General features: G+C 41.4%; 1 protein-coding gene across 4 annotated transcripts in view; it reads left to right on the forward strand.

Moving 5' to 3' along the window:
- The window catches only part of LOC144485644 (integrin alpha-M-like), a 462,789-nt gene that overhangs the window by 265,771 nt on the left and 180,330 nt on the right, over positions 1-16,688 (forward strand). For all 4 annotated transcript variants that reach the window (XM_078203742.1, XM_078203744.1, XM_078203743.1 and 1 more), the window contains one exon: positions 9,303-9,434. In XM_078203742.1, coding sequence (XP_078059868.1) covers positions 9,303-9,434 — 132 coding nt within the window. The remainder of the gene's footprint in view (positions 1-9,302; positions 9,435-16,688) is intronic.

Consider the following 16,688-nt stretch of genomic DNA (forward strand, 5'->3'; position numbering starts at 1 on the left):
TGGGTAAACTGGGCTTGTTCTCCCTCGAAAGACGGGGAATGAGGGGAGACCTAATAGAGGTGTATAAAATTATGAAGGGTATAGATAGGGTGAACAGTGGGAAGCTTTTTCCCAGGTCGGAGGTGACGATCACGAGGGGTCACGGGCTCAAGGTGAGAGGGACGAGGTATAACTCAGATATCGGAGGGACATTTTTTACGCAGAGGGTGCTGGGGGCCTGGAATGCGCTGCGAAGCAGGGTGGTGGAGGCAGACATGCTGACATCGTTTAAGACTTACCTGGATAGTCACATGAGCAGTCTGGGGATGGAGGGATACAAACGAATGGTCTAGTTGGAGCAAAGAGCGGCACAGGCTTGGAGGGCCGAAGGGCCTGTTTCCTGTGCTGTACTGTTCTTTGTTCTTTGTTCTTCATTTTGAAACACTCAATCAAATTCATGAGACATGATTTTCCACTCGCAAAGCCATGCTGACTGTCCCTAATCAGTCCTTGCGACTCCAAATGCCTGTAGATACTGTCTCTCAGAATACCTTCAAACAGCTTACCCATTAGATGTGAGTCTCACTGGCCGGTAGATCCCAGGCTTTTCCCTGCAGCCCTTTTTGAACAAAGGCACAACATTTGCCACACTCCAATCTTCAGGCACCTTACCTGTGACGATTGATGATTTAAATTTCTCTGCTAGGGGACCCGCAATTTCCTCCCTTGCCTCCCACAACGTCCTGGGATACACTTCATCAGGTCCCGGGGATTTATCTAACTTGATGCACTTCCAGCACCTCCTTCTCTGTAATATGTACACTCCTCAAGACATCACTATTTATTTCCCCAAGTTCCCTAACATCCATGCTTTTCTCAACAATGAATACTGATAAGAAATATTCATTTAGGATCTTACCCATCTCTTGTGGATCCGCACAAAGATGACCTTAGAACATAGAACAGTACAGCACAGAACAGGCCTTTCGGCCCACGATGTTGTGCCGAGCTTTGTCTGAAACCCAGATCAAGCTACTTCCTCCCTATCATCCCGAAGTACTCCATGTGCCTATCCAATAGCTTCTTAAATGTTCCTAAAGTTTCTGACTCCACGATCCCTGCAGGCAGTCCATTCCACACCCCAACCACTCTCTGCGCAAAGAACCTACCTCGGACATCCTTCCTATATCTCCCACCATGAACCCTATAGTTATGTCCCCGAGTTACCGCTCCATTCACCCGAGGAAATAGTCTTTGAACGTTCACTCTATCTATCCCCCTCATCATCTTATAAACCTCTATCAAGTCTCCTCTCAACCTCCTCCGCTCCAAAGAGAAAAGCCCAAGTTCCCTCAACCTTTCCTCATAAGACCTACCCTCCAAACCAGGCAGCATCCTGGTAAATCTCCTTTGCACTCTTTCCAGTGTCTCCACATCCTTCTTATAGTGAGGTGACCAGAACTGCACACAATATTCCAAATGCGGTCTCACCAAGGTCCTGTACAGTTGCAGCATAACCCCATGGCTCTTAAACTCAAACCCCCTGTTCATGAACGCCAACACACTATAGGCCTTCTTCACGGCTCTATCCACTTGAGTGGCAACCTTCAGAGATCTATGGATATGAACCCCAAGATCTCTCTGTTCCTCCACAGTCTTCAGAACCCTACCTTTGACCCTGTAATCCACATTTAAATTTGTCCTACCAAAATGAATCACCTCGCATTTGTCAGGGTTAAACTCCATTTGCCATTTTTCAGCCCAGCTCTGCATCCTATCTATATCTCTTTGCAGCCTACAACAGCCCTCCACCTCATCCACTACTCCACCAATCTTGGTGTCATCAGCAAATTTACTGATCCACCCTTCAGCCCCCTCCTCCAAGTCATTTATAAAAATCACAAATAGCAGAGGACCAAGCACTGATCCCTGTGGCACTCCGCTGGTAACCGGTTTCCAGTCCGAAAATTTTCCATCCACCACCACTCTCTGTCTTCTGTTAGATAACCAGTTATCTATCCAATCGGCCAAACTTCCCTCTATCCCACACATCCTTACTTTCATCATAAGCTGACCATGGGGGACCTTATCAAACGCCTTACTAAAATCCATGTATATGACATCAACTGCACTACCTTCATCGACATACTTAGTTACCTCCTCAAAAAATTCTATCAAATTTGTGAGGCAAGACTTGCCCTTCTCAAATCCATGCTGACTATCCCGGATTAAGCTGCATCTTTCTAAATGGTCGTAAGTGCTTTCCCTAAGGACCTTTTCCATCAACTTACCGACCACCAAAGTAAGACTACCCGCCCTATAATTACCAGGGTCATTTCTATTCCCTTTCTTAAACAGAGGAACCACATTCGCCACTCTCCAGTCCTCTGGCACCACCCCCGTGGACAGTGAGGACGCAAAGATCAACGCCAAAGGCTCTGCAATCTCATCCCTTGCCTCCCAAAGAATCCTAGGATATATTTCATCAGGCCCAGGGGACTTATCAACTTTCAGTTTATTCAAAATTGCTAGGACATCTTCCCTCCGAACATCTACTTCCTCCAGCCTATCAGCCTGTGACACCCTCTCTTCCTCAAAAACATGGCCCCTCTCCTTGGTGAACACCGAAGAAAAGTATTCATTCATCACCTCTCCTATCTCTTCTGACTCCATGCACAAATTCCTGCTGCCGTCCTTGACCGGCCCTAACCTCACCCTGGTCATTCTTTTATTCCTCACATAAGAGTAAAAAGCCTTGGGGTTTTCCATGATCTGAGCCACCAAGGACTTCTCATGCCCCCTCCTAGCTCTCCTAAGCCCCTTTTTCAGCTCATTTCTTGCTAACTTGTAACCCTCCATCGAGCCAACTGAACCTTGTTTTCTCAACCTTACATACGCTTCCTTCTTCCTCTTGACAAGACATTCCACCTCTTTTGTGAACCATGGTTCCCTCACTCGGCCATTTCCTCTCTGCCTGGCAGGGACATACCTATCAAGGACACGCAGTATTTGTTCCTTGAAAAAGTTCCACTTATCATTAGTGCCTTTGCCTGACAATTTTTGTTCCCATCCTATGCTTCCTAATTCCCGCCTGATTGCATCATAATTACCTCTCCCCCAATTGTAAACCTTGCCCTGCCGCATGGCCCTCTCCCTCTCCATTGCAATAACAAACGACACCGAATTGTGGTCACGATCTCCAAAGTGCTCTCCCACAACCAAATCTAACACTTGGCCCGGTTCATTTCCCATTACCAAATCCAATGTGGCCCCACCTCTTGTCGGCTTATCCACATATTGTGTCAGGAACCCCTCCTGCACACACTGCACAAAAACTGCCCCATCCGAACTATTCGACCTATAAAGGTTCCAATCAATATTTGGAAGGTTAAAGTCCCCCATGACAACTACCCTGTGACCTCCACACCTATCCATAATCTGCTTAGCAATTTCTTGCTCCACATCTCTATTGCTATTTGGGGGCCTATAGTAAACTCCTAACAACGTGACCGCTCCTTTCCTATTCCTAACCTCAGCCCATATTACCTCTGTAGGCAGATCCCCTTCGAAATGCCTTTCTGCAGCCGTTACACTCTCATTGATTAACAGTGCCACTCCTCCACCTCTTTTACCAGCTACCCTACACTTACTGAAACATCTATACCCCGGAACTTCCAACAACCATGAGGGACCTTGTTGATCCTTAAGAGGCCCTACTCTCTCCCTAGTTACTCCCTTAGTGTCGAATGCGCAGGAAAACTGGTGTAAATCATGCTGTTTTTTTTCATAACAACTTCAGACAAGAATCTCACACACGCTGTGCAATGCAGAGGTCACAATCAGGAAAATCATTAAAAGCTCGGGGGAAGGGGCCTGCTGATGCCAGAGGCTGACAGTTCCAGGACTCTGTGCATGCGCGGTGGCCTGGAACTATCATCCTGCAGTTTGCTGGCCAGCCCGGGACTCCCGTAGTGCTGCCCCCTACACCCCCCCATGGCCCAATCGCAGCCCCCATCCATTTGTGGGCCAGCCCTGAACCCCCCTGTCCTGGACCATAGTCAGCATGGTTTTGTGAGAGGGAGGTCATGCCTCACTAACCTGGTGGAGTTTTTTGAAGAAGTGACTAGAATGGTTGACGCGGGAAGGGCCGTGGATGTCGTCTATATGGACTTTAGTAAAGCGTTTGACAAAGTCCCTCATGGTAGGTTGGTGCTAAAGGTTGGATCTCATGGGATAAAGGGGGAGGTGGCTAGATGGGTGGAGAACTGGCTTGGTCACAGAAGACAGAGGGTGGTAGTGGAAGGGTCTTTTTCCGGCTGGATGCCTGTGACTAGTGGTGTTCCGCAGGGCTCTGTATTGGGACCTCTGCTGTTTGTGATTTATATAAACGATCTGGAATAAGGTTAAACTGGGGTGATCAGTAAGTTTGCGGATGACACAAAATTGGCAGGACTTGCAGATAGTGAGGAACATTGTCAGAAGCTACAGAAGGATATAGATAGGCTGGAAATTTGGGCAAAGAAATGGCAGATGGAGTTCAATCCTGATAAATGCGAAGTGATGCATTTTGGTAGAACTAACGTAGGGAGGAGCTATACGATAAATGGCAGAACTATAAAGGGTGTAGATACAAAGAACAAAGAACAGTACAGCACAGGAAACAGGCCCTTCGGCCCTCCAAGCCTGTGCCGCTCCTTGGTCCAACTAGACCAATCGTTTGTATCCCTCCATTCCCAGGCTGCTCATGTGACTATCCAGGTAAGTCTTAAACGATGTCAGCGTGCCTGCCTCCACCACCCTACTTGGCAGCGCATTCCAGGCCCCCACCACCCTCTGTGTAAAAAACGTCCCTCTGATGTCTGAGTTATACTTCGCCCCTCTCAGCTTGAGCCCGTGACCCCTCGTGATCGTCACCTCCGACCTGGGAAAAAGCTTCCCACTGTTCACCCTATCTATACCCTTCATAATCTTGTATACCTCTATTAGATCTCCCCTCATTCTCCGTCTTTCCAAGGAGAACAACCCCAGTCTACCCAATCTCTCCTCATAGCTAAGACCCTCCATACCAGGCAACATCCTGGTAAACCTTCTTTGCACTCTCTCCAATGCCTCCACGTCCTTCTGGTAGTGCGGCGACCAGAACTGGACGCAGTACTCCAAATGTGGCCTAACCAGCGTTCTATACAGCTGCATCATCAGACTCCAGCTTTTATACTCTATACCCCGTCCTATAAAGGCAAGCATACCATATGCTTTCTTCACCACCTTCTCCACCTGTGTTGCCACCTTCAAGGATTTGTGGACTTGCACACCTAGGCCCCTCTGTGTTTCTATACTCCTGATGACTCTGCCATTTATTGTATAACTCCTCCCTACATTATTTCTTCCAAAATGCATCACTTCGCATTTATCCGGATTAAACTCCATCTGCCACCTCTCTGCCCAATTTTCTGGCCTATCTATATCCTGCTGTATTGCCTGACAATGCTCTTCGCTATCCGCAATTCCAGCCATCTTCGTGTCATCCGCAAACTTGCTGATTACACCAGTTACACCTTCTTCCAAATCATTTATATATATCACAAATAGCAGAGGCCCCAGTACAGAGCCCTGCGGAACACCACTGGTCACAGACCTCCAGCCGGAAAAAGACCCTTCGACCACTACCCTCTGTCTCCTATGGCCAAGCCAGTTCTCCACCCATCTAGCCACTTCTCCTTGTATCCCATGAGCCTTAACCTTCTTAACCAACCTGCCATGTGGGACTTTGTCAAATGCCTGACTGAAATCCATATAGACAACATCCACGGCCCTTCCTTCATCAACCGTTTTTGTCACTTCCTCAAAAAACTCCACCAAATTTGTAAGGCACGACCTCCCTCTTACAAAACCATGCTGTCTGTCACTAATGAGGTTGTTCCGTTCTAAATGCACATACATCCTGTCTCTAAGAATCCTCTCCAACAACTTCCCTACCACGGATGTCAAGCTCACCGGCCTATAATTTCCTGGGTTATCCCTGCTACCCTTCTTAAACAACGGGACCACATTCGCTATCCTCCAATCCTCAGGGACCTCACCCGTGTCCAAAGAAGCGACAAAGATTTCCGTCAGAGGCCCAGCAATTTCACCTCTCGTCTCCCTGAGCAGTCGAGGATAGATGCCATCAGGCCCTGGGGCTTTGTCAGTTTTAATGTTCCCTAAAAAATCTAACACTTCCTCTCTTGTAATGGAGATTTTCTCTAACGGGTCAACACCTCCCTCCGAGACACTCCCGGTTAACACGCCCCTCTCCTTCGTGAATACCGATGCAAAGTATTCATTTAGGATCTCCCCTATTCCCTTGGGTTCTAAGCATAATTCCCCTCCTTTGTCCCTGAGAGGTCCGATTTTCTCCCTGACAACTCTTTTGTTCCTAACGCATGAATAGAATGCCTTAGGATTCTCCTTAATCCTGCCTGCCAAGAACATCTCGTGACCTCTTTTTGCCCTTCTAACTCCCCGTTTGAGTTCTTTCCTACTCTCTCTGTATTCCTCCAGAGCTCCATCTGTTTTCAGTTGCCTGGACTTAACGTACGCCTCCCTTTTCATTTTAATCAGATCCTCAATTTCCCTGGTTATCCACAGCTCTCGAATCCTACCTTTCCTATCTTTCCTTTTTACAGGCACATGCCTATCCTGCAGCCTTATCAATAGTTCCTTAAAAGACTCCCACATGCCAGCCGCGGACTTACCCTCGAACATCCTCTCCCAATCAACATCCACCAATTCCTGCCTAATCCGGCTATAGTTAGCCTTCCCCCAATTTAGCACCCTGCCCGTAGGACAGCACTCATCCTTGTCCATTACTATCCTAAAGTTAACAGAGTTGTGGTCACTATTTGCCACATGTTCCCCTACCGAAACTTTGACGACCTGACCGGGCTCATTTCCCAGAACTAGGTCCAGTATAGCCCCCTCTCTAGTCGGGCTATCTACATACTGTTCCAAAGAACCTTCCGGTACGCATTTTACAAATTCCTCCCCGTCCGGACCCCCAGCTCTAAGCACTTTCCAGTCTGTGCCAGGGAAATTAAAGTCCCCCACGACAACAACCCTATGTTTTCAGCACCAATCCAGAATCTCCTGACATATCCTTTCCTCCACTTCCCGTGGGCTGTTGGGTGGTCTGTAGTACACCCCCAGCATAGTGACTGCACCCTTCCTGTTTCTGAGTTCCACCCACAGCGACTCAGTACATGACCCCTCTAAGTTGTCTACCCTCTGCACCGCGGTAATATGCTCCTTAACTAATATCGCTACTCCCCCACCTTTTTTAGCCCCTCCTCTGTCTCGCCTAAAACACTTATACCCCGGAGTAGTCAGCTGCCAGTCCTGTCCTTCTTTTAACCAAGTTTCCGTCACCGCAACCACATCCAAATTCCGCACAAGCATTAAGGCCCCAAGTTCGTCTGTTTTACCCGTTACACTCCTCGCAGAGGAGACCTGGGTGTACAAGTCCACAGATCCTTGAAGGTGACGTCACAGGTGGAGAAGGTGGTGAAGAAGGCATATGGCATGCTTGCCTTTATAGGACAGGGCATAGAGTATAAAAGTTGGCGTCTGATGTTGCAGATGTATAGAACGTTGGTTCGGCCGCGTTTGGAATACTGCGTCCAGTTCTGGTCGCCACACTACCAGAAGGACGTGGAGGCTTTGGAGAGAGTACAGAGGAGGTTTACCAGGATGCTGCCTGGTATGGAAGGGCTTAGTTATGAGGAGAGATTGGGTAAACTGGGGTTGTTCTCCCTGGAAAGACGGAGGATGAGGGGAGACTTAATAGAGGTGTATAAAATTATGAAAGGCATAGATAGGGTGAACAGTGGGAAGCTTTTCCCCAGGTCGGTGGTGACGTTCACGAGGGGCCATAGGTTCAAGGTGAGGGCGGGGGGGGAGGTTTAATACGGATATCAGAAGGACATATTTTACACAGAGGGTGGTGGGGGCCTGGAATGCGCTGCCGGGCAAGGTGGTGGAGGCGGACACACTGGGAACATTTAAGACTTACTAGACAGCCATATGAACGGACTGGGAATGGAGGGATACAAAAGAATGGTCTAGTTTGGACCAGGGAGCGGCACAGGCTTGGAGGGCCGAAGGGCCTGTTCCTGTGCTGTATTGTTCTTTGTTCTTTGTTTGTTCTTTGACCGCCCGATCTCCAGCCTCCACCTCCCAGCAGTGATGATCCCCCCGGTCCCCCTGACAGATCCCCCTCCCCTCGGACGCAGACCTGACCCCTGGCAGACCCCACCGGCTGACCACTCCCTCCCCTGCTCACTGGCCTCCCTCCGACCCCCATCGATCGCAATGGCAGAGTGGCAGCAGGTGCCCCCATCCCCACAGACCGCCCTCTAGGCCCTGCCCTAGCAGGCCCCACCCCCAAGCCCTGCCCTCTTGGCATTGCCCCATGCCTGATGGGCAGTGCCAAGGTGTCCCCTGGGCTTGGGACTTTGCCCCTTGGGCAGTGTTGGTGGCACAGGCTGGCACTGTCAGGGGTGCCCATGCCCCGGGGGCACCGCTCCCCACCGGCCGACCCACTGTGGGGCCCCAAATGCCCCCCCCTTCACTCCAGCGGGGTCTTCCACTATTTCCCCGTAAGTGGGGAACGAGTCTGAACCCCGCTGCAGTGAAGGACTCCTGATGGGCTGGGAGATGTGAGTGGAATTGGAGAATTCAGTCCCGGGCCTGCGAATCAGATCATAATTACATTAAAAGTAGACTGAAATCACTTCTCTGGTGTTCCCGTCAGTTTCCAGCACAGCTCAGATGGTGCCAGATGTCCGCCGTTGGGAGAGGCGTGTGTGGTGAAAACGCATCCACAAATCCCGCAAATCGACGGACTCGGGCTAAACAATTAGTGTAGCGGGATGGGAGAATCGCATCCTCGAATTCTGTCAGGACCAGAGATTCCCTGCCTTGCAAAAGGAGGCCATTTGGCCCATCTAGTCTGAAGCGACCGTCTCACAGACCATCTCACCGTGGCCTTCTCCCCTGCCCTATCCCCATAACCCCATAAATTTAACATGGCTAATCCATCTAAACGACACAGCTTGGGAAACTAAGTGGCAGTTTAACACGGGCAGTCCACCTGACCTCTACTTCTTTCGATGTGGGCCCCATTTCGCAGTTGCTGGAAAAATATGTCGATTTCAATTCCCAGCCTGCCAAATATCGAATCATTGCTCACGACTCTTAATCAAAAAATTGTTCCTGGGTATTCGGTGGCTGCGTCTGAGGTAATGATTCTCTCCGTTCTCAGTCAATTAATGTTTGTCTCTCTGTAGAGTTGTGTCAAAGATTACTTGGAACCGATCGACCTCTCACTGAAATTCACTCTGGCAGGTGAGGTCATTACGGGGAGCAAGGGGCTGTGTCCAATACTCAACGAGAACAAGGAAACATCAGAGAGATACAAGGTACAGAATAACTGGATTAATATCAGAGATACAAGGTACAGAATAACTGGATTAATATCAGAGATACAAGGTACAGAATAACTGGATTAATATCAGAGATACAAGGTACAGAGTAACTGGATTAATATCAGAGATACAAGGTACAGAATAACTGGATTAATATCAGAGATACAAGGTACAGAATAACTGGATTAATATCAGAGATACAAGGTACAGAATAACTGGATTAATATCAGAGATACAAGGTACAGAATAACTGGATTAATATCAGAGGTACAAGGTACAGTATAACTGGATTAATATCAGAGATACAAGGTACAGAATAACTGGATTAATATCAGAGATACAAGGTACAGAATAACTGGATTAATATCAGAGATACAAGGTACAGAATAACTGGATTAATATCAGAGATACAAGGTACAGAATAACTGGATTAATATCAGAGATACAAGGTACAGAATAACTGGATTAATATCACAGATACAAGGTACAGAATAACTGGATTAATATCAGAGAGATACAAGGTACAGAATAACTGGATTAATATCCGAGATACAAGGTACAGAATAACTGGATTAATATCACAGATACAAGGTACAGTATAACTGGATTAATATCAGAGATACAAGGTACAGTATAACTGGATTAATATCAGAGATACAAGGTACAGAATAACTGGATTAATATCAGAGGTACAAGGTACAGAATAACTGGTTTAATATCAGAGGTACAAGGTACAGAATAACTGGATTAATATCAGAGATACAAGGTACAGAATAACTGGATTAATATCAGAGATACAAGGTACAGAATAACTGGATTAATATCAGAGATACAAGGTACAGAATAACTGGATTAATATCAGAGATACAAGGTACAGAATAACTGGATTAATATCAGAGATACAAGGTACAGAATAACTGGATTAATATCAGAGATACAAGGTACAGAATAACTGGATTAATATCAGAGATACAAGGTACAGAATAACTGGATTAATATCAGAGATACAAGGTACAGAATAACAGGATTAATATCAGAGATACAAGGTACAGAATAACTGGATTAATATCAGAGATACAAGGTACAGAATAACTGGATTAATATCAGAGATACAAGGTACAGAATAACTGGATTAATATCAGAGATACAAGGTACAGAGTAACTGGATTAACATCAGAGATACAAGGTACAGAGTAACTGGATTATTATCAGAGATACAAGGTACAGAGTAACTGGATTAATATCAGAGGTGCAAGGTACAGAATAACTGGATTAACATCAGAGATACAATGTACAGAATAACTGGATTATTATCAGAGATACAAGGTACAGAGTAACTGGATTAATATCAGAGGTACAAGGTACAGAATAACTGGATTAATATCAGAGATACAAGGTACAGAATAACTGGATTAATATCAGAGAGACAAGATACAGAATAACTGGATTATTATCAGAGATACAAGGTACAGAGTAACTGGATTAATGTCAGAGATACAAGGTACAGAATAACTGGATTAATATCAGAGATACAAGATTCAGAATAACTGGATTAATATCAGAGATACAAGATACAGAATAACTGGATTAATATCAGAGATACAAGATACAGACTAACTGGATTAATATCAGAGATAAAAGATACAGAAGAACTGGATTAATATCAGAGATACAAGATACAGAATAACTGGATTAATATCAGAGATACAAGATACATAATAACTGGATTAATATCAGAGATACAAGATACAGAATAACTGGATTAATATCAGAGATACAAGATACATAATAACTGGATTAATATCAGAGATAAAAGATACAGAAGAACTGGATTAATATCAGAGATACAAGATACAGAATAACTGGATTAATATCAGAGATACAAGATACAGAATAACTGGATTAATATCAGAGATACAAGATACAGAATAACTGGATTAATATCAGAGATACAAGATACATAATAACTGGATTAATATCAGAGATACAAGATACAGAAGAACTGGATTAATATCAGAGATACAAGATACAGAATAACTGGATTAATATCAGAGATACAAGATACAGAATAACTGGATTAATATCAGAGATAAAAGATACAGAAGAACTGGATTAATATCAGAGATACAAGATACAGACTAACTGGATTAATATCAGAGATAAAAGATACAGAAGAACTGGATTAATATCAGAGATACAAGATACAGAATAACTGGATTAATATCAGAGATACAAGATACAGAATAACTGGATTAATATCAGAGATACAAGATACAGAATAACTGGATTAATATCAGAGATACAAGATACATAATAACTGGATTAATATCAGAGATAAAAGATACAGAAGAACTGGATTAATATCAGAGATACAAGATACAGAAGAACTGGATTAATATCAGAGATACAAGATACAGAATAACTGGATTAATATCAGAGATACAAGGTACAGAATAACTGGATTAATATCAGAGATACAAGATACAGAATAACTGGATTAATATCAGAGATACAAGGTACAGAATAACTGGATTAATATCAGAGATGCAATGTACAGAGTAACTGGATTAATATCGGAGATACAAGATACAGAATAACTGGATTAATATCAGAGATACAAGATACAGAAGAACTGGATTAACATCAGAGATACAAGATACAGAATAACTGGATTAATATCAGAGATACAAGATACATAATAACTGGATTAATATCAGAGATACAAGATACAGAATAACTGGATTAATATCAGAGATACAAGGTACAGAAGAACTGGATTAATATCAGAGATACAAGATACAGAATAACTGGATTAATATCAGAGATACAAGATACATAATAACTGGATTAATATCAGAGATAAAAGATACAGAAGAACTGGATTAATATCAGAGGTACAAGGTACAGAATAACTGGATTAATATCAGAGATACAAGGTACAGAGTAACTGGATTAACATCAGAGATACAAGGTACAGAGTAACTGGATTATTATCAGAGATACAAGGTACAGAGTAACTGGATTAATATCAGAAGTACAAGGTACAGAATAACTGGATTAACATCAGAGAGACAAGATACAGAATAACTGGATTATTATCAGAGATACAAGGTACAGAGTAACTGGATTAATGTCAGAGATACAAGGTACAGAATAACTGGATTAATATCAGAGATACAAGATTCAGAATAACTGGATTAATATCAGAGATACAAGATACAGAGTAACTGGATTAATATCAGAGATACAAGATACAGAATAACTGGATTAATATCAGAGATACAAGATACATAATAACTGGATTAATATCAGAGATACAAAATACAGAAGAACTGGATTAATATCAGAGATACAAGATACAGAATAACTGGATTAATATCAGAGATACAAGGTACACAATAACTGGATTAATATCAGAGATACAAGGTACAGAATAACTGGATTAATATCAGAGAAACAAGGTACAGAATAACTGGATTAACACCAGAGATACAAGGTACAGAATAACTGGATTAATATCAGAGGTACAAGGTACAGAATAACTGGATTAACATCAGAGATACAAGGTACAGAATAACTGGATTAATATCAGAGATACATTGTACACAATAGCTGGATTAATATCAGAGATACAAGGTACAGAATAACTGGATTAATATCAGAGATACAAGATACAGAATAACTGGAATAATATCAGAGGTACAAGGTACAGAATAACTGGATTAATATCAGAGATACAAGGTACAGAGTAACTGGATTAACATCAGAGATACAAGGTACAGAGTAACTGGATTATTATCAGAGATACAAGATACAGAATAACTGGATTAATATCAGAGATACAAGATACAGAATAACTGGATTACTATCAGAGATACAAGATACAGAATAACTGGATTATTATCAGAGATACAAGGTACAGAATAACTGGATTAATATCAGAGATACAAGATACAGAATAACTGGATTAATATCAGAGATACAAGGTACAGAATAACTGGATTAATATCAGAGATACAAGGTACACAATAACTGGATTACTATCAGAGATACAAGGTACAGAATAACTGGATTAATATCAGAGATACAAGGTACAGAATAACTGGATTAATATCAGAGATACAAGGTACAGAATAACAGGATTAATATCAGAGATACAAGGTACAGAATAACTGGATTAATATCAGAGATACAAGGTACAGAATAACTGGATTAATATCAGAGATACAAGGTACAGAATAACTGGATTAATATCAGAGATACAAGGTACAGAGTAACTGGATTAACATCAGAGATACAAGGTACAGAGTAACTGGATTATTATCAGAGATACAAGGTACAGAGTAACTGGATTAATATCAGAGGTGCAAGGTACAGAATAACTGGATTAACATCAGAGATACAATGTACAGAATAACTGGATTATTATCAGAGATACAAGGTACAGAGTAACTGGATTAATATCAGAGGTACAAGGTACAGAATAACTGGATTAATATCAGAGATACAAGGTACAGAATAACTGGATTAATATCAGAGAGACAAGATACAGAATAACTGGATTATTATCAGAGATACAAGGTACAGAGTAACTGGATTAATGTCAGAGATACAAGGTACAGAATAACTGGATTAATATCAGAGATACAAGGTTCAGAATAACTGGATTAATATCAGAGATACAAGATACAGAATAACTGGATTAATATCAGAGATACAAGATACAGACTAACTGGATTAATATCAGAGATAAAAGATACAGAAGAACTGGATTAATATCAGAGATACAAGATACAGAATAACTGGATTAATATCAGAGATACAAGATACATAATAACTGGATTAATATCAGAGATACAAGATACAGAATAACTGGATTAATATCAGAGATACAAGATACATAATAACTGGATTAATATCAGAGATAAAAGATACAGAAGAACTGGATTAATATCAGAGATACAAGATACAGAATAACTGGATTAATATCAGAGATACAAGATACAGAATAACTGGATTAATATCAGAGATACAAGATACAGAATAACTGGATTAATATCAGAGATACAAGATACATAATAACTGGATTAATATCAGAGATACAAGATACAGAAGAACTGGATTAATATCAGAGATACAAGATACAGAATAACTGGATTAATATCAGAGATACAAGATACAGAATAACTGGATTAATATCAGAGATAAAAGATACAGAAGAACTGGATTAATATCAGAGATACAAGATACAGACTAACTGGATTAATATCAGAGATAAAAGATACAGAAGAACTGGATTCATATCAGAGATACAAGATACAGAATAACTGGATTAATATCAGAGATACAAGATACAGAATAACTGGATTAATATCAGAGATACAAGATACAGAATAACTGGATTAATATCAGAGATACAAGATACATAATAACTGGATTAATATCAGAGATAAAAGATACAGAAGAACTGGATTAATATCAGAGATACAAGATACAGAAGAACTGGATTAATATCAGAGATACAAGATACAGAATAACTGGATTAATATCAGAGATACAAGGTACAGAATAACTGGATTAATATCAGAGATACAAGATACAGAATAACTGGATTAATATCAGAGATACAAGGTACAGAATAACTGGATTAATATCAGAGATGCAATGTACAGAGTAACTGGATTAATATCGGAGATACAAGATACAGAATAACTGGATTAATATCAGAGATACAAGATACAGAAGAACTGGATTAACATCAGAGATACAAGATACAGAATAACTGGATTAATATCAGAGATACAAGGTACAGAAGAACTGGATTAATATCAGAGATACAAGATACAGAATAACTGGATTAATATCAGAGATACAAGATACATAATAACTGGATTAATATCAGAGATAAAAGATACAGAAGAACTGGATTAATATCAGAGGTACAAGGTACAGAATAACTGGATTAATATCAGAGATACAAGGTACAGAGTAACTGGATTAACATCAGAGATACAAGGTACAGAGTAACTGGATTATTATCAGAGATACAAGGTACAGAGTAACTGGATTAATATCAGAAGTACAAGGTACAGAATAACTGGATTAACATCAGAGAGACAAGATACAGAATAACTGGATTATTATCAGAGATACAAGGTACAGAGTAACTGGATTAATGTCAGAGATACAAGGTACAGAATAACTGGATTAATATCAGAGATACAAGATTCAGAATAACTGGATTAATATCAGAGATACAAGATACAGAGTAACTGGATTAATATCAGAGATACAAGATACAGAATAACTGGATTAATATCAGAGATACAAGATACATAATAACTGGATTAATATCAGAGATACAAAATACAGAAGAACTGGATTAATATCAGAGATACAAGATACAGAATAACTGGATTAATATCAGAGATACAAGGTACACAATAACTGGATTAATATCAGAGATACAAGGTACAGAATAACTGGATTAATATCAGAGAAACAAGGTACAGAATAACTGGATTAACACCAGAGATACAAGGTACAGAATAACTGGATTAATATCAGAGGTACAAGGTACAGAATAACTGGATTAACATCAGAGATACAAGGTACAGAATAACTGGATTAATATCAGAGATACATTGTACACAATAGCTGGATTAATATCAGAGATACAAGGTACAGAATAACTGGATTAATATCAGAGATACAAGATACAGAATAACTGGAATAATATCAGAGGTACAAGGTACAGAATAACTGGATTAATATCAGAGATACAAGGTACAGAGTAACTGGATTAACATCAGAGATACAAGGTACAGAGTAACTGGATTATTATCAGAGATACAAGATACAGAATAACTGGATTAATATCAGAGATACAAGATACAGAATAACTGGATTACTATCAGAGATACAAGATACAGAATAACTGGATTATTATCAGAGATACAAGGTACAGAATAACTGGATTAATATCAGAGATACAAGATACAGAATAACTGGATTAATATCAGAGATACAAGGTACAGAATAACTGGATTAATATCAGAGATACAAGGTACACAATAACTGGATTACTATCAGAGATACAAGGTACAGAATAACTGGATTAATATCAGAGATACAAGGTACAGAATAACTGGATTAATATCAGAGATACAAGATACAGAATAACTGGATTATTATCAGAGATACAAGGTACAGAATAACTGGATTAATATCAGAGATACAAGATACAGA

The sequence above is a fragment of the Mustelus asterias genome, unplaced genomic scaffold (assembly GCF_964213995.1).
Source record: "Mustelus asterias unplaced genomic scaffold, sMusAst1.hap1.1 HAP1_SCAFFOLD_207, whole genome shotgun sequence".
NCBI classification, from domain to species: domain Eukaryota; kingdom Metazoa; phylum Chordata; class Chondrichthyes; order Carcharhiniformes; family Triakidae; genus Mustelus; species Mustelus asterias.